The sequence below is a fragment of the Cimex lectularius genome, unplaced genomic scaffold, assembly GCF_000648675.2.
Source record: "Cimex lectularius strain Harlan isolate CLEC.00 unplaced genomic scaffold, Clec_2.1 scaffold56, whole genome shotgun sequence".
NCBI lineage: Eukaryota > Metazoa > Arthropoda > Insecta > Hemiptera > Cimicidae > Cimex > Cimex lectularius.
The window spans coordinates 1379381-1398066 of record NW_019394202.1 but is presented as its reverse complement, the minus strand read 5'-3'; the positions used below and the strand labels follow the sequence as shown (position 1 = coordinate 1398066).

The 18686-nt window shown below is 36.2% G+C and overlaps 2 protein-coding genes across 8 annotated transcripts in view; one reads left to right on the top strand and one right to left on the bottom strand.

The window, feature by feature from the left end:
- Positions 1-18686, bottom strand: part of LOC106666598 (phosphatidylinositol 4-phosphate 3-kinase C2 domain-containing subunit alpha) — a 55401-nt gene that overhangs the window by 21109 nt on the left and 15606 nt on the right. For 2 of the 5 annotated variants that reach the window (XM_024230143.1, XM_014393883.2), the window contains exons 2-3: positions 252-371; positions 27-180 (exon numbers count right to left, since the gene is read on the bottom strand). In XM_024230143.1, the coding sequence (XP_024085911.1) occupies positions 27-180; positions 252-371 (274 nt within the window). Of the gene's footprint in view, positions 1-26; positions 181-251; positions 372-625; positions 965-3102; positions 3569-18686 lie in introns of those variants that run through there. The other 3 variants (XM_024230142.1, XM_014393882.2, XM_024230144.1) reach the window with 3 other exon arrangements.
- LOC106666579 overlaps positions 9027-18686 on the top strand; it is a 56621-nt gene continuing 46961 nt past the window's right edge. For all 3 annotated transcript variants that reach the window (XR_002910907.1, XM_014393866.2, XM_024230145.1), the window contains exon 1: positions 9027-9260. Coding sequence is in view for 2 of the 3 variants with exons in the window: in XM_014393866.2 (XP_014249352.2) it covers positions 9077-9260 (184 nt within the window). In the remaining variant the exon portion in view is untranslated. The remainder of the gene's footprint in view (positions 9261-18686) is intronic.

Genomic DNA, 18686 nt, shown 5'->3' with positions numbered 1-18686 from the left:
AAATCAATATAAAATATTTAATATACCTGAAAACGAATTGAGTAACATCATCCTGTTGATGTTTACTTGCGGAGGGACTATTGAACGAAATCAAATCTGCCGAAGGACCTCCGCCGTTTGTTACACTATTCCTTCTGAGATTTTGAGGAGGAGGACGGATCCTTGGTAAACAGTGTTCTTCTAGAAAATTGCATCATTACTTCATGCAGTCATAGACTTTATTGCTTTATTTAAAAATTGAAATATAGTACTTGTGTTAAATGAGCCCGGTCTAGGCCTAGAAATCGTTTCCAGATAACTGGTGTTTCCATGCATTCGAGTAACACTGCTACTTCTTTGAGGAGCAAGTGATGTTTTTTGTCTATTTCCATCTATAAATACAATACACTGTCAAGAATAAATAAACAAACATAATATATGAATGAATGAAGAAAGAACTTTATTTTCAAAAAGAAAATAAACATAATAATAAAGAAAAAGTTCTTAATACAGCATTGATCGTAAAACTGTCTGCTGCAAGTGGTGGCTGAGGAATTCACTTGATAACAAGGATATATACTAGGGTGTATCAAATATAAGCAGGACTCATTTTAAAAAAAAAATCTAACTTTATTTTATAACTTACAAATATATGTTATTGTCCTATATCATCCTGCCAATTGGGAGTTTATTTATTGCATAGTCTTACAAACTCTTGGGGCATTCTCGTAGTCTTCTGCTTGCTTTCACCACTTTGCTGTTGCATCGAAAAACTGGCCTCTAAGTCCTTAGAAAAAGATGAAAGTTGCAAGGTGACAAGTCAAGACTATATGGTGGATGTTCTAATGTTTCCCATCGTATTGCATATAATTTTTGCTTAGTGGCATGGTCATGCAGAAGAATGTCACTTCTGGCCATAACGGTACAATCTGCCTGCACATCAACCCTTTTCAGGTTTACGACCCCACTGACATTTCTAAGAAAATCAGTCCTATTTATATTTGATACCCTCATACATACAAAATATCCAAATAAAACTAAGATAAATAAAACAAAAATAAAAATAAGAGAAAATGAAATCTTGTTGACTGCAATAAAATAATAATAGATAGAACAAAAACAAACACACTTATGGCTCATCAATATAAAACTAAAATTAAAATAAATGAATAATGAAATTGTTCCACGAGCTCTCAGCAGCACCCAAGTGCATTCCTATTCAAACCAATCAGGTCTGTATGGTAGGGAGACATGATTTTTTTTGATAAGACACGCTCTCGCAACTCTGTTAGTACCCAAAATAGAATTCAGAACTCAGAAAGGATGGGACACAAGCCAGAAAATGAAAAAGGTTTTCCCTTGCGGAGGAATTACACAGTGAACAACGATCAACAGAATCATCTCTCAATGGGGAGAAGTTAAGTTAGATTAGCTTGAAGAACCATATCTCACATCTTTTGAATGGTCAAGTTCCTTCTATAGCAGAAATCTAGTGGTTCTGCGAGCCATTTCGGAACAACCTTTGACATGTCTCGAACAAATGAATGTTTCAAAATCCAGAATAAAAACCATTCCTCATGGCTACTAATAGTAAAATCAAAGTCAAAATTACAATCCTGGGCAAGAGAATTGAGCATTTTGAACTAGGACAAGTTGGTATTAATCAGTTCAACCACAGTATTTTTAGCTAGTCTGTGTTCAGATAATTAGAGGGTCCAGTCTAAATAAGAGAGATGAAGCTTTAGGCTGTCCAGAAAATAATGCTAGTTTATGGTTATAAAATAAAAACAATTAGATAAATGATTTTAAACATTTTTTATTTATTAAAATACCCTCCATCACTGTCGATTGCTTCGCCCAATCTCCTTTGAATAGAATTTTGAATCTTTATTATTAGCAAATTCTGTAAATGCATTTTCTTCTTTATCAGTAACAAATTCTGTAAAAACATTTCGTAATGACTTTTGATCAACAAATTTTTTATGACGTAAAATGTTGTCTAGATGTCTGAAAAAATAGTAGTAGCTAGGCGAGAGGTCTGGAGAATATGGAGGGTGAGGCAGAACCTCATAATGGATCCAGCAGCTTTTGTGTTATCACATGTGAGACGTGGAGCACAGCGTTTTTTATGTGGCATGTTTATGATTAATTCTGAACAAGATCCATCTAGTAGGATTTTAAGTTTCATGTTCTCTGAATATTCGCAAGAATCTCACGGAAGGTTTTTAACTTGCCATGTTCACTGTATGTTCTCATGAAGAATGTTTTGAAGAGTTTTTAAGTTGTCATGCTGACTTGAGCATCACGAAAGGAAATCCTAGATTTTTAAGTGTGCTGTTCACTGTATATTGTCAGGAATAATGTTCATGGAAGATTTTAAGCGACATGTTCACTGTATATTCTCATGAAGAATGTTTAGTAAAATTTTTAACAGGCATGTTTATTCTTTTTTACAGCTTAATCCGTCTATATTTAGTTGTCGTAATTGGCTGTATAAATTATTTTAATTCATTACTACTTTTTATCTAGTCTTGGTTGAAATGAAAACGTTACTGTCGTGAGCGGTATTCAAATTCACAACTTTCGGCTTTATTATACAGGTGGACAATGATGATTTTTAAGCCTTATAAATCAAATCTTTAATTAATCCGATGTTACCACATCCAGCAATGTTTTTATGTGGCATGTTTATGATTAATTAAGAACAAGATCCTTCTAGTAGGACTTTAAGTGTCATGTTCTCTGTATACTGGCAGGGAGAATCTCGTAGAAGGTTTTTAACATGTCATGTTCACTATATGTTCTCAGGAAGAATGTTTTGAGGGTTGTTAAGTTGTTATGCTGACTTTTGTCCTGAAAGACTTTAAAATGAAGTGGACTAAATTTTTCCTCGGTCGTGAGTTTTTTCCCACCAACAGATGTAAAATAAGAGTGAAATCTGGTTGTAATTGAGGAAAGAACACCCAGTTAAAATGAAGGATTAGAAGCGTATCTTCGCCGTATGGGATGATAGCACAATTAAACACCATAAACAAGGAAAACAAGGACGAACGGACATGACTTCACTCTACTCTCCAAAATCGTTTAAATTATGATTTTCATGTAGAAATCAACAGGTGATACCTTTGCTCTGTTGGTTCGCCGTTGTATTTTGTTGAGAACGTAGTTTTTCAAGGCGGAACTTCTCGAGCGCAAGGCTCTCCAGGCTGAGTGCTTGCGCTTTTTCTAAGTCCTCGCGGAACTTTCTCTCGTTGTCCATTTGACTCGACATATCCCCAGGGTCGGTCCCCAGGATCGGGGTAAAGGTCGAGAAGGCTCCGCGGAATTATGGGGGTCTTCGACGTCAAAAACTACGGAGCCCCATTTGGCTCGAACCCTTTCGAGGTTTCACCGAAAAGGAGGCTCATCGGAAACGCTGATACGTTTTCCCCCACCGGACGAGACATAAATCGGGTTGAGAAAAAAAGGGCGACTTTTGAAGGAAAAAAAACCCGAAAATGAAAACTGGAATGGATTTCAACGGAGGATGCTACATTTTACAATAAACAAGGATAAGGTTACTTGTGAAACCTTCGGAAGTGGAGAAGCGCGCCCCGCGCTCACTACGGGTCTCACGAGACTCGCTTGTCGTAAGTTTCCGACCGTCACGAACCGTTTCTGTTTCCAACGATCTGTCACAGGTTCGAATCAACCCTATTCTAATTATGATTAAAATATGAAAATTTGTTTCTTTAATAAAATATTTATTTTGTAACAAAACAGGTGTTTTTGGCAACAATAGCCTGCTTGAATTTCTGTTTTTCATGTAGTCGCAAAAACAGACCATCTCGAACCTTCTCTGTTTTTAAACATCTGTCACAGGTTTGATTCAACCATTTTCTAATTATACGAGAATATGAAAATTTATTTATTTTATTAATTTCATCATTTATTTATTTTGTAACAAAAAAGGTGTTTTTGGCAACAATAAACAGCTTTTTTCTACTTTTTTGTGTAATCGCAAAAACAGACCATCTCGAAGATTCTCTTTAACCCACGTCAGTCGCAGGTTCGAATCAGCCCTATCTTAATTATAGATAAGATTCCTTTATAGAAGGAATAAGTGCTCCAATGCACGCTATTTTTTTTTTCTGAGATAAATTACTTTCATAAATTTATTTTGAAAATATTGCCCATTAAAAAAAATTATGTTGTTTTAAAATCTATTCATATTCGTCGCAAGTTTCGGACCGTCGAGAACCGTCTCTGTTTCCATGATGACGGTGAGAAAACAGGAATCAATTGCTACATTTTTACCCTAAATGTATTTTGCATTTTGTAAAAAAAAGTTTGTTTTTGGCAATAATAACCTTTTCGTGTAGTCGCACAAGAAACAGCCCATTTTGAGCCTTTTCTGTTTCCAACCGACCCCGGGCACAATTTCAAATCCACCGTATCCTAGTTTTTATAAAACCATTGGAATCAATAAATATAAATTAATTTAATATTTATTTAATTAATAAATATAAGATTTGATCCTTAGATAGGACACATTGTCTATTTCTTTTAATAATATACGGATTTTCAAAGATATAGCTAAATAAAAAAATTAAATAAATAATTTAACTGAGTAAAACAATTTTAGACTATGTTACACATTATACATTATGTTGTTATGGAAAAAAAGAAGAAATATTCAATTCAGTACGGTGCATTCGACGTGGCATCGACGTGGAATATTTTCACACTTCCAACAGTGCCATTCTTAATTCCTGCAAATTCATTGGCGTCACTGGACGAGTTTTTAACCTCTTTGACAACTGGGTTCGGTTTAAGTTGGGATTACACGCTTGCCATTACACACATTGAATTGAAGCCCGTTCTAAGTAGCCACCAACGATCCTAGCAGTGTGGGGCCTTGCATTGTCACATATATAAATATAACTGTTGCCAATTAGTGGCATATAAGGAACCACTTCTTCTGATAACACATCTTCAATGTATCGCACAGCTGTTAGGGAACCCTCGATGGAGATCAAGTTTGTACGACCTTCCGTAGTTCTAGCATTGTTGGAAAATGGAAGAAGTCAAGCGTAGCTAAGGCGCTAATATTCCCAGTACAACTGTACGAAAGGGTCTTCCATCACTACCAAGGTTACTCAATAAGGCGTGGATTAGGTCGCCATCGTGTGACATCTCAGAGACATAACAATGCCTGCCCAAACCATAATACCACCACCTCCATAGCTTCTCCTGAATGGAAATATTGCGGGGTTATCTGTTGTTCTTCTCCAAAACCTTTACTCATCCGAAAACAACATTTTAGTCCCATCTTGCTTATATCAATTGATGTGATTTCTTGCGAAACTTAACCGGTCTGTACATTGTCTGAAGTTCTGGACCAGTGGCTGGCCTTCTCGCACGTAAGCCAGCTTCTGAAAGTCTTCGCCTTACAGTTACATTAATATTTCTCACTTGAAGTCGTTGCTTGATCTTAACAGCGGTACAATGTCGATTACGGTGTACATTCGAAACAATAAAACTATCATCTCTCTGAGATGTCACACGATGGCGACCTAATCCACGCCTTATTGAGTAACCTTGGTAGTGATGGAAGACCCTTTCGTACAGTTGTACTGGGAATATTAGCGCCTTAGCTACGCTTGACTTCTTCCATTTTCCAACAATGCTATGATTCTCCCCGAATCTGTATCACTTAAAACAATCACTCAAACACATTTGAAACTTAAAAATGGTAGAACATAAAAAAATCAAACCAGCAGAACGTTAGAAATTAACTTTACAGAAAAACCAACAAAGAAGATATTGACTTCAAAGATTTATTTATAACATCCAATTGTGAACACAAGTGGGCGATTTTATCTGTTTTATTTATTTTTATTCTCTAATACTTTAAAACGGACTAAATATTGGTGTTAGATAATCAATGGAGGATTCTCTAAAAACAATTTAAAATATTAAGGATGGCCACTTTTTTTGCCTCTCAGTGTATTACGCTTTTGGAAAATAAATCTCAAAAATGGATTTTTTTAAATACATTGTGTTAAAATCAATTCATCAAATATTCTTATTCGTCGAAGGTTTCGGATCGCCACTCACTGTTCCTGTTTCCAACCTGTCGCAAGTTCGAATCCACCTTACTCTAATTGGTATAAAATCATTTGAATTTTTACGTTCAAATTGNGATGATCTCAATAAAGATCGAAACGTTGGCACGATAAAGAAAATGTTTTTCTGAAACCTACATCACACCAGACCGCAACTCACGATTTCTAAATAAATATCGATTAACGGTCACTAATCACCACACATATAATCCGATAAATAAATATCAATAAATATAAATATATTTAATGTTTATGCAATTAATAAATATAGTTTGATCCTTGGATAGGACACGTTGTCTATTTCCTTTAATCATATCGGGATTTTCACTGTGTTTTCGGAAAAAATTTATATTGAAATAATCCGAGAATAAAACGAATGTTACAAAAGGAAAAACATATAAGTAAGCAGTAGGAAATAGGAAAGAATTATTTTTCCAACGCATATCATTATTTTTCTCAAATTACTTTTAAAACTTTATTTTTAAAATGTTACTCATTTTGTAAAAATAATTCTCAAAAATGTCCGCTTATTTGTATTCTACTTTGTTTTAAAACCACCTTATCAAATATTATTCGTCGCAAGTGTGGGACCGTCACGAACAGTTTCTGTTTTCAACCGACCCCTGTCGCAAAGTTTAGTTCAAGTTGTTACAATGATCGCTAATTATAACCTGCTAAATAAGCATCCGGTTTAAATATGTATTCTCAAAATATAATTTTTTACCTAATTTACATTTTATTCAGAACGTTCCATTGAAAATTTTCTTTGCTAGATTTCCAAAATGATCTTTGTGTAGGAAAAGTTATCTATTTGATTAAATCATATACGGATTTTCACTGTAGTTTTAAATAATGCTGATGATAAGACAATTCCAAAAGAAAAAAATATAGCTTGTATTTCGTTGCAAGTTTGAGACCATCACAAACGGTTTCTGTTTCCAACCAATTATAGTCATAAGTTGTTTTCGTAAAAAGATATTAAGTAAATAATCCTTTTCTCTAATTATTATGTTTTATTCAGATCTGGTTTAATTATTAGCATTTTGTGAAGGTTCAAAGAAGTTCAAATTTACGCAATTGTAGAAGATCCTGTTATATATACAAATTGAAAATAAGGGTCATCGGATTCATTTTTGTTGTTGTTTTATTTGATGATAAAAATAATCTCAGTATTGGGCAAAACCTCGATTTTTATAAACACATGATACCTTTTTATAAAAGATATCCAATTCTCTCTTGTGTCTTTCCTTTGCTATCTCTCTTAAAACTGATAATCACAAAATAAGGCTGGTGCAATAAATAGTGTTTGCGCAGTATTTTTCCAGCCCAATGCGGTCGAAAAAAATATTTGGCTTCCGCCGTCTCTCTCCTTTCTATTTATCTTCATTTTTGCGAACTGGGATGGGTTCCAGTTGCATGCTAAATCTATAGACGCGGACGTAACTTATTTGTATATTCGAAGTTTTTTTTTTTTCCGATACACCATACAGTCGAAATCGACTGGTGGTACGATTCCACTAGGATGAGGACCCTTGACTTTTTGTTCCCATTGTCCAGAAATGTCGCATCCTGTCAAGCTCGTTAAAGCCTAAATTGAATGGCAAATCTCTCTTAGTATTCGCAAAGGGTGGGATCTTTTAATGGGATCCCTCTTAGTACACAACAATTGCGCAGAATAACGCGAAACCAGTTCGACTATTGCGTAATGACGTATTTCCTAAGAGTCATGCCACGGATTCAATTGAATTCCTTCGGTCTTATCATAAAGAAGATCTGGTACAAATCAAGCCTTACTTCCCTTCAAATCGAGCTTTTTTTAAAGCAAGATATCGAGTTATCGAGGAAAAATCACATTTCAGTTTATAAGTATTTTATGCTGGTTAACTAGGGAGAGTCGCTGCTTGTGTGTTTTGTTTTATTCTATTACGACATTGCGGCACGATTGACATAACACGTAGACAAATCACAGAAGACGAATAATCGAGCTAGGGCTGTTGGAGAGTCTGCAAGTCCATCTCCTCGCTGAAGTCAACGGATATATCATTTTTTATTGTGCCTAAATGTTCAGGATAGGTCATACTTGTATGGCTTGTTTTGACTATTAAATTAGGCCCTTCAGGCTTCTAACCAATTAGATAGTTCTGAAATTTTTTCTATGTTGTTAGTCCAATTTCAGCATTCTTATCTTCAGTTCATTCGCCTTCCTTTTTGAGACATTTATCTCTTAGCTTGCTTCATAACTGGTGTTTTGGTTATGGGTTTTTCTTTCTCAAGCTATCTCCAACTTACCACCGGTGTGCCTAGTCTTGGTCCCATGGGCGAAAGTGCTGCCTCTTCTTTGGCTAGTTGGTAAACCTGTTTGTTTTCTTCTATGCATATCTTCATGTTCAGTCAATGAGCTTGCAACAGTTCTGCACATAAGCAGGAACTCAAACTGTTTAATGCCGTCGACGAGATATCAAAGCACTGTCGCTAATAAGACGTCAGCACTAGGTACAGGAAAAAGGGTCATCATCTCTTGCACTCTCAACAGACGTGCTACACGAGACTCTTCACTCCACCCAGTCTACCGATTCCCGCTGCACCGTCAGTCCACGGAATTCAACCACCCATTACACCGGACTTTCTCAGGGTCACCGTTTATGTAACCCTAGACTCTTATCATATCTCCTTAGTCCTACAATTTTCATCCCGATCCCTTCACGACAACCCCCTAAGATGCCCAAAGTCCCAAAGGCTTCGCACTTCCTTTCCTAGTGAGGAAAGTGAAAGAGAATTATTTAAGTAATTCTTGTTCACCTCATAGACTACAATATTTTACAAGTGTTAAGATTGACTAAGTTAGATTTCATTGAGGATTATTAAATCTCAATCATAATAAGTGTCGTCAATACAACCAGATGATTCTTGATAAGTGTTCACCATTTTAATGGTGTCAGATGCCGTTTTATTGCCTGAGGTAAATCGGAAAGTGGCGCTTGTCTCGTTGGATGTGTTCTCCCACCGCCGATGGAGGCGCCCCGAGACATCCGGCCCGTTTGTTTGTACCGTTTCGAACCAGTCTCGTCGGTTGTAGCATGGGGAGAGGTGTAGCTACCAATGTCGACGGTATAGTGCTTGCATCTCTCTTCCTTACCCACTGCTATTCCGTTCTAGCCATATTGGACAAGAAAGGTACCTAAACCAAAAAAAAGCAACCAAGAGCAAAGTGTTTTCACACATGCACATTCGCACATCTACCACCGTACGAGTCACAAAATCAAAAAAAGCAACGCTCGCAAAATAAAACGCTTCAACGTAAAAGAACACATTCTGTTATATTTTTTCATATATGCACTGTTTTTTCTCCTATTGACATATTCTTTAAAGCATTATTATTTTTATGAAAAGACGCCAACGAAAACAGTAGGCCCAGCTCAAGAAGGCTCTTTTTCGATTAGCTAAACCTATTAAATTTCTTATCGTGCTAGTTTGTAACATTGAAACTTTAATTAAAATCTAACGAGATTTACAACAAAGGTGAAAAATTACTAGTTGGAACGTGCACATTGCTAGACGGTCGCTTTTGAGTACACCAGGCCGAAAAAAATGTTGAAAAATATCTTCGAAATTACGTGTCAAAAAAACCAGGATTGAGAGATAAACCTGCTGAATCAAACTTCTGATGTGAAAGTCACTTCGAGGTGATCGTGTTAACCATTAGCTTCGAGTCACCAATGACCCCGATAACTGATTTAAAAGAAAGTCATGTGTGTAATTTTTTGAGAATGAATAGACCTTGTATTACTCGACCTGGCCTAAATTTCAAAAAGTATTTTTATCAAATAAATGATTTTGAATTACTGCTTTACCAAGATTGAACATTTTCTGTTCTTCAAGAGGTGTCATGGTATATACAGTCAGGTCCACATGGTTAAAATGATATGTCAGACTGTTACAGTCGAAATCTGGTCCGCTTAATCTCGCTGTTGTACTGGAGAGAGGCGTACAAATATTACAATCACAGTGACAGATGGCCTGCCTATACCTTGTAAGGTTATCAGCTGTCAGACACACTAAAGATGGCGAATTGCACGAGTGACAGACCGACCCAGTCAATAGACAAACCAAGATGATCATTCCCGACTAAATTACATAATTACCGTGAATTCTGATGCTATGTAATATAAATCCGTTTACAGTACGAAAAAAATTGCAGTAGTATATAAATGAGAGGTCCAATAAATTCAATACTGCTATCTTTTGAACTTGATAATTTGTGGTACATTTAGCCTTTAATAGTTTTCTAGTAATAATAAATACATTGACTTCATAATAAGGTGACCCTTCATTCTGCACCTGTCATCTTTGATCGTATCTGATTTCTTAGTACCAGATGCCAGGCACACTCTCCGGCTCAACACAACTCACTGTTTGAGATGACAATACACTATTTTAGATTTTACCAAGCCTCGATCACCTTGACGAACTATTCAAAAGATTGAAAATTTCAGTGACAGTTTTACTTCATGAATCTCAGTCAGCATACCACAGGAAATATTACCAAAATTGATCTATCAAGCTAGGATTTTAATTGACGTATCGTTCCTTATTTTACTTTACAATCCTTCCTACTCATATTTTGTCATATAAAAAAATGAGAAACATTTTGATTGTTTTTATTTTCGGAAATCAAAAAGATGAGAACATGATTCAAGATGATGGTCTCTGGGAGCTTAAAAGGTTTCATTTCTTTTAATATGCTACACTTTTCATGAAGATGAGCTAAATAGGTCCTTGACTAGCAGGGACATTGTAAAATAATAAAAATAGTCCAATAAACGGGCGAAAACATGATTAGCGTTTGTAAATTCTCAGAAATCAGCAACTTAAGTAGGCACCACAAAGATAATACTGAAAGGAAATATGTAGTATTCTTAGGCAGTAATTTATTTCTAAATAGGCTATCCGTTCATATCAACGCTGGGTTGGATCTTAGGCATACCAGGGCCAATATGCAGGCAAGATAATGTCTAACCAAATTGCACAATTAGCGTGAATTCTATGATGAATTATAAGCCCGTTTACAGAAGGAAAAAAAATGGTGATAAGAAATAAGATGACGAATAAATTTATTACGGCTGAATGTGACTCGTAATATTTTGAGGTACATTTAGCCTTCATTCCACACAGGCACTTTGATTAAACGTGTCTGCTTTCTGCGTACCAGATTGGGCAATGCCGAAACGCTTCTCGACAGTCGGTTGATCACCTCGCACACCACAAATTCAAACCAAATTGGGCCATATTCCGTCTATCACCTCTGGACCATGGCATACAATGATACAGCTAAATATCTGTTAGATAACAAGCGGAGATGGAAAGAGCATATAAAGTAAAAAAGGGAGAAATAGGTTTAAGGTTAGAAAATTCTAACCTATGTGGACAATGGGGTTGTAACACACAGTAACACCAAAAATTATACAAACATACCAAAATGTCATCATGGTACTTAAGGAATTTGATTAGAGAGTTATGCATTTCATAAATAATCCAACAGATGATAACAATAAAGAAGGGAAAAATAACATTCTGTCATTTTAACTGCGCATCCCACCAATCCGACTTCCGCATTCAATTGTTTCATGTGTGAAAGCTCGGCACTTCCTCGTAACCAAGATATTTCGTTTCCGGTACCACTTAGCAATTAGTGACCTGGATATTCCCCCCTAATTTTATTGCCTCTTGTTTTTATTTGTCTGTTTTTTGTGCAAGTAATGAACTCTTGTGTACTGTTTCTAACAAAGTTACGTTTAAGGTTAGAAAATTATAACCTATGGGGACAATGGGGTTGTAACAAACACAATGGCATCAACAATTATACAAACATACCAAAATGTCATCATGGTACTTAAGGAATTTGATTGTCGAATAATACACAGGTATTTAAAAGGATATGACAGGCTGACTTATGTAGAAAGAAATAATAGACTGGCTAAGATATAATATGAAACCGGTATATAGTAAAATATTGGACCTATTATGCGTCCTTGGGAACCCCACATTTTCCTTAGTTCTGAATGTTATTAGTTAAGCCATTTTACGTTTTAGTGGTCTATTGACCAAGTTACTTCTTTCAATTAATTACTCTTTCTATGTAAGGTCGAATCCCGCTCGTGACACGGACTTTTTTTATCTCAACCAAGACCTTACGTAGAAAGAATTATTAGTTAAGTATGAAGTGTCAATCTGCATATTTCGATAGCATCCCTAGTTTATCAATAAGTTCTAGAGTTTTTCAAAAGTATTGAATTCTTCTACTATGGGTTTTATTATTTTTAGAAATAACTTTTCGCAAAGCTTTGAGACTAAGAAGTAGCTATATGGGAATATATGATTTAACCTCCTTCGGCGGTTTTCTTAGGTTTTGACTAATGATTTTCTCCAAACTTTCATATACTGAAGACATATTTTAGCCATATGTTAGTTTAAGTAACCCTTTTCATCAGAGTAATGAAGGAACAACCGGTACACATAGCCCCAAGAGACGACATGAACAGGATATTCAAGCCAAATTTTGAAACCACTTTAAGTACCAAAAAAGAATGAAAAAGAGGGAGAAACAACACTGTTGAGAATGGCACCATACACTGACGGATCTAGAAGGCAGGAAGAAATCGGGGCAGGAGTGTCTTAGAACCAAATACTCAGAACCCATGAACAAAATAAACCAGTGTCTTCCAGGCTGAAGTCCGTGCAATTAACAGATGTACCACGTTCAACTTGAAAAAGGGGACAAAAATAAGGATATGTCAGATAGCATGAAAGCACTAAGTTGTAACATCATTAGCTCAAAGATGGTGTCGAATTGCAAAACTAAACTAAATAGAGTAGGTATACAAAATAAAATCACTCTCTGCTAGGTTTCATATGTGGGAGTAGAGGACAACGAGAGAGCAGACGCCCTTGCAAGGAAATGGGCTGCTTTGTCGCTGACGGGTCCTGAGCCCTTCTGTGGCATAGGGATTACACTATCAATTAGTATCTCAGACGAAGATACAAATTGAAAATGAGAAAAGAAACCTGAGAACGCATCAAAGAAAGCAGGATAAAACGTCGAATTTTGCAGGACAATGCAGACTGAATGGATATCTGTAAAAGATTGTTATAACCCAACACGGCACTAACACACTGTCCCGCCGCATTTGTCCGCAGGATGAAGTGTTTTGGGATGTCAAACGTAACCGTAGAAGAACTTCAACCTCTGGAACCGTGCCTACTAATCAAGTTCCTTGTTGAACTAGGACTCACCGTGTGCTATAAGTACAGAACGGGGATACAATAACGCTCAGAGGGCGCAGTATATTACACACCCCAAACGTTACATCGAGCCATTTTTTTCCAGATTTGTTTTAAATATTTCTCCAGTGATAAGGTGGATTATTGGGGGCTCTTTTTAACAGTTATTTTTTTAATTCACAATTCTTTGGATGTAATCAGCTTGTTCGCCAGCAGCCAAAATTCAAAATGGCCCCGACGAATACCACCGAAGAGAGAAGTTGAAGTTAATAAGAAGATTGTTTCGGCACCAACGGGAATGGAAGATTCCCGATTGAAAAAGGGGATGTTAGTTTAGGAATGGTTAAATGAAGGAATAAATAATGAACGAAAGGAGTAGTTGAAGACTCACTTTTAATGAAATTTTTATGGCTTACAAGATGGCCGATGATCATATTGGAGATCTGAAGGCGATGACGGTCTAAAGGCGATAAATCCCTCTGAAGGGATGAAGACCGGAAAGTGATGAATGTCTCCTGAATGCGATATCGTGCGTTCTTCGGCGGTGATTAGGCCGGTATACCGACCTGGTTCCTGCAGCGTCGTTGATGACGATGAATCCATGAATGAAATGAGGATGATGCAATCCAGTGGCGATGAGAATGAGACGAGGCAGTCCAGGTAGTAGCCAGTGAGATGATGGAGTCTTCGGGGGATAATGAAAGGATGATTCGTTCGCGGGATTATAAGGATGATAGATGGAAAAAGATATATTAAGGGAAAATGGCGATGATAGGTTTGTGGACCATGCGGTCGTGAGATGGGAAGCACGCGGAGGTGAAGATCGTATGGCGATTTGAAGGGAAATCCTTGGGGATTCGCGTGGCGATGAAAACATTAAGAAGCTGCGATCTTACACGGAGGTGAATTACTATGGCGTAACACTTTGGCGATATAGGGCGATAGGACGTGTGCTCGCTCCGAGAGTTGGCGGAGAAGAGAGCCTGAGAGGGCTGGAAGGGATGGTTTTTTTGTTTGTTTTTTTTTTGAGGAAAAAGGAGGGAAGTGTATCACGATGGATGGATTTCCAGAAGATAGGGGTTGTAGATAGAGGTGTACAAAGTACGTCGCAAATCGGGCGTTTCGGTGACGAAGACGCGCCCGAATACAGGTGTTTATTATCTTGTTCAGAAGTGATAGCGTACTACAAGTATGCTGTCACTGATGTTTTCATTTGGTTTGAATTTGTGGTGTGCGAGGTGATGAACCGGCTGTCAGAAGCGTTTCGGCATTGGGCCATGTGGTACGCAGAAAGCAGACAGGATTGATCAAAGATGGCAGGTGCGGAATGAAGACTCATCTAATTATGAATTCGAAGGAAGTTGTTAAAAACTAAATGTGCCTAAAAATATGAATCAATTTCTTAAAATAGGAGTACTAAATTTAGTTGACCCCTCATTTCAATACTACTACAATTTATCGTTTTGTAAAAGGATTTATAACAAATAGCATAATAGAATTGACGTTAATTACGTATTTGAAAGTGAATGATCATCTTGGTTTGCCTACTGGCTCGATCTGTCAAGACGCGCATTTCGCCATCTTCAGTGTGTCTGACACCTGACAACCTTTCAAGGTATAGGCAGGCCACCTGTCACTGTGATCGTAGGTTTTTGAACCACGCCTGTCTCCAGGATAAAAGCGAGATTGAGCGGAACGGATTTTGAGTGAAACAGTCTGGTATAACATTATTTTGCATATAAAAATAAACTTCCTTAAAGAAAAGAAAATTTTCAAACTTGGTAAGTCTGTAACTCAAAACCGTTTATTTCATAGAAATACTTTGCAATATCGGCCAGTAGTTAATACAAGGTCTATTCATTCTCAGATATTACACGACTTCCTTTTGGGCCAATTTATCAGGGTCATTGATTACTCGAAGCTAATGGTTATCACGATCTCGACGCTGCTATCATGACAGATGTTTGATTGTTTCTACAGTTTTATCTCTCAGTCTCACCGTATTATGTTTTGTTTATTTTTTTTCTTCAACATTCTTTTAAAAAAATTATGTTATGTTGCAACAGTTCACATGTTTACTTTTACTGAGTAAATAGAGCTCACAAATATCAAGCAGGTTAAGGATAAGCTGTCCAAAATCACGGTCTTTTTACTTATGCTACCACGCAGAGTGTGTTAGGCTCGTAGGAATATCAAGTATCAATTATCACCTAATTTACTCAATATGCTTTGTCTATATGGCGATGTTGGAACATAAATTATTTAAGATTACAAAACGTGTTGTTTCTTGTGTCTTTTCAGTTTATGCCTCCATGCGTTGAGGGATGAAAAGACCTAGTTGTCGTAGCACAAAACTTCGGAATTCTTTAGCACGATATTAAATTATTCATTTTGATCAGAAGAAACGCCTTGTACATAAGTTTATCTTAAAAACGCAATACAAACAGATACGGGTATCCTTTAACATGGACCACTCACGAGGGCGCTCACATGGACGTGGGATCGCCGATTTTAATGAAACACGTTTTTGGTTCTAGGTCGAAAAATATTGGATTTGACCGAACATTCTCGCCAATGGTGGCCAATTGGTCACAATTTATTTCAATATCGACGATACCCATGCTACGGCAAACCTGCCAAATACAATTTTGACGTGACCGTGCAATATTAAAATTTCTTTGTAAGAAACAAAGTTGATATTGGGTTTTTCGCACCCAGAAAAACCCCAGTATACATTTTTTGGAAAGATAAAAAATATTTTTTCTCTCAAATTTTTCTACAAAAAAATGGTACTAATTTTGAAAGGACTTCATCGATACACCGGCAACTTAAGTGAGAGGCTTAGATCTTAATAACCTACATACAGCTCAAACCTGATTTTCTTAAATGAATTAGAACCGGAGATTAAAAATATTAAACGTTTTTCGTCTGAACGCAATACTTTCTCCTCCTTCAAAGGGAAAAAGTGAAAAAATCACTTAATTTAAATGTTTGAATAGTTTAATTTCAAAAAGGCACATGATTTTTGTAAGTTTCCAAAATGGTTTTCCGTCATAGTCTGCAATGTAAAGGTTTTTAGCCACCAACATTAACGAATATAAAAAAATTTATCGCCAACTTAGATTTTATCACATCAAGAGAACGAATAAGAAGATTAGAGGCAGAAATCAGAAAAGCACCAGAAAGTGCCAGATTCAGAGTGAGAGGGAGACTTGTTTCTTTTGCGGAATCAATCCAGCGGTGCTAAAAATTTNTGATTGAATATATAAAAAATATATTTTGCATTGTGTAAATTCACTTTTCTACATCCAAAATGTAATTGTTACATGCAAACAATGTTTGTAAATCCCAGACCCTGAAGATGATCTCAATAAAGATCGAAACGTTGGTACGATAAAGAAAATGTTTTTCTGAAACCTACATCACACCAGACCTCATCTCACGATTTCTAAATAAATATCGATTAACGGTCACTAATCACCACATATTTGCTATAATGGGGTACTTTAAAAAGTATAAAATAATTTGAAAACAACGGGTATATATATATAATTATTTATTTTATACAAAACGTAACATCATAAGCACATTGCAATAGGATAAAAAAAAGCCAAATAGTTGGTTATTATTAACACCATATTTTTTAATAATATGCACAATTTTAAGGACTTTTGCTTTTTACCGTGGTTTCTTTGTTAATTTAAAAGAAATTTTGGCATATTTGGTATCAAAAAATTAAGAAACGCCTATGGTTTCATATTATTATAAAAAAGAATTAATTTGAGCTTTTAAAGGAAAGAAATTAGGTTGGAAAGTACCGCATCTGAGAAAAATACTGATTAAAGATGGGATTTTTTCAAATTATGGTAAGATTTAAAATACTGCATGCATTTTGGCTAAACCGGGCTGAAAATTTACAAGAAGAATCTAGCTTAAAAACGGTACCAAAAATGCAAAAATCCAACACTGAGGGGTGGAGCTAGGAGGGAGTGAAGTTCAACAAACCGAGCTGTTCTACGGGAGAAAACGCAAAAATGGCAAAAATTTTGATTGAATTTTTATTTTAATATCCTATAACTCTACCACCCCCAGCCCATTTGGCTGAAAAACAATCCCAATCTTCCTTATAGGATTTTTTACTTCCCCGCCAAATTTCATCGGTATGCTATCGAAAATGCGAACATCAGGGAGAGCTAGATTTTTGAAAGAAATCTACCTAAGATTAATAAAGATCAATATAGAGGTTTCTCGATATCAAATCGAGTGATCGAAGTATCGAACCGGGAGATTGAAAAGCCAAAGTGTTACAAGTTAAGAGGAAATCGATTTAATTTTGTGAAGGTTTATCAGAGGTAACAGATCCAGGTTTATATAATCCTGAAATAAAAGCCTCTTCGCTTAATTTAGGCTAAACTAAGATATATTACATATAACATCTTCACTTGGCTGGGGGGGTTAATTCCCTTTTTACACCCCCCGTCAACTTGGATCCGCTACTGCATATTACAAAACTTTAATAAATTAGAACCGGAGATATGAAATAAAATCCGTCATCACTACTACTAGGTAAACCTTATTTTAAGATCCTATCTGACCGATTTTCGCTTCCGAATATCCCACGGAATTTTAATATCTCCTATATATCCAATTAAATCAGGTGCTCCACAGTCTTAGCTCCCCTGCTACGCTTACGGTATACGTCTGGCCTACCTACCATAACACCTTTTACCACCCTTTAATTGGTCGTTACAGGTCATCCTGTCTACAGGTTATTTCGTCGCGTCCTTTTTATAAGTGGTACAGAGTGAACGACCTAAGTTCAAATTTATCACACTGAAGACCACACAAAGAAATCCGACTAGATAGATTGCTAGACTTGACTAGATTGCCTTTCAGACTTTAACAAAACCCAGAAATATCGAAAATAATTGTCCAAAAATCAGACCATTTGTACAATAGACTAATAATAAATTTTTTAATTCATTATTTATTGGAAATTAATCAAAGCTTTTTCGTGTTGGCTAAAATTTACGGCTAGAATTAATTACTGTTTCTTACACCCAGTAAATTGGAAACAGTCGTGTTGTTAAAAAGTAAATTTTTGTTTTTAATTGTTTATTAATTATTTTTGGATTTGCTACGAAATGTTGTGAAATATCTTACAATTAATTAAGGTTTTTAGTTGAGATAAAAAAGCTAATGGCACGAGCGGGATTCGAACCCACGATCTTCGGCTAGATACGCCGCTGCTCTACCACTTGAGCTATCGTGACCTCGATCCACTCGGACACTAACTTCCCATCTCAACCCCACCTTTTGAAT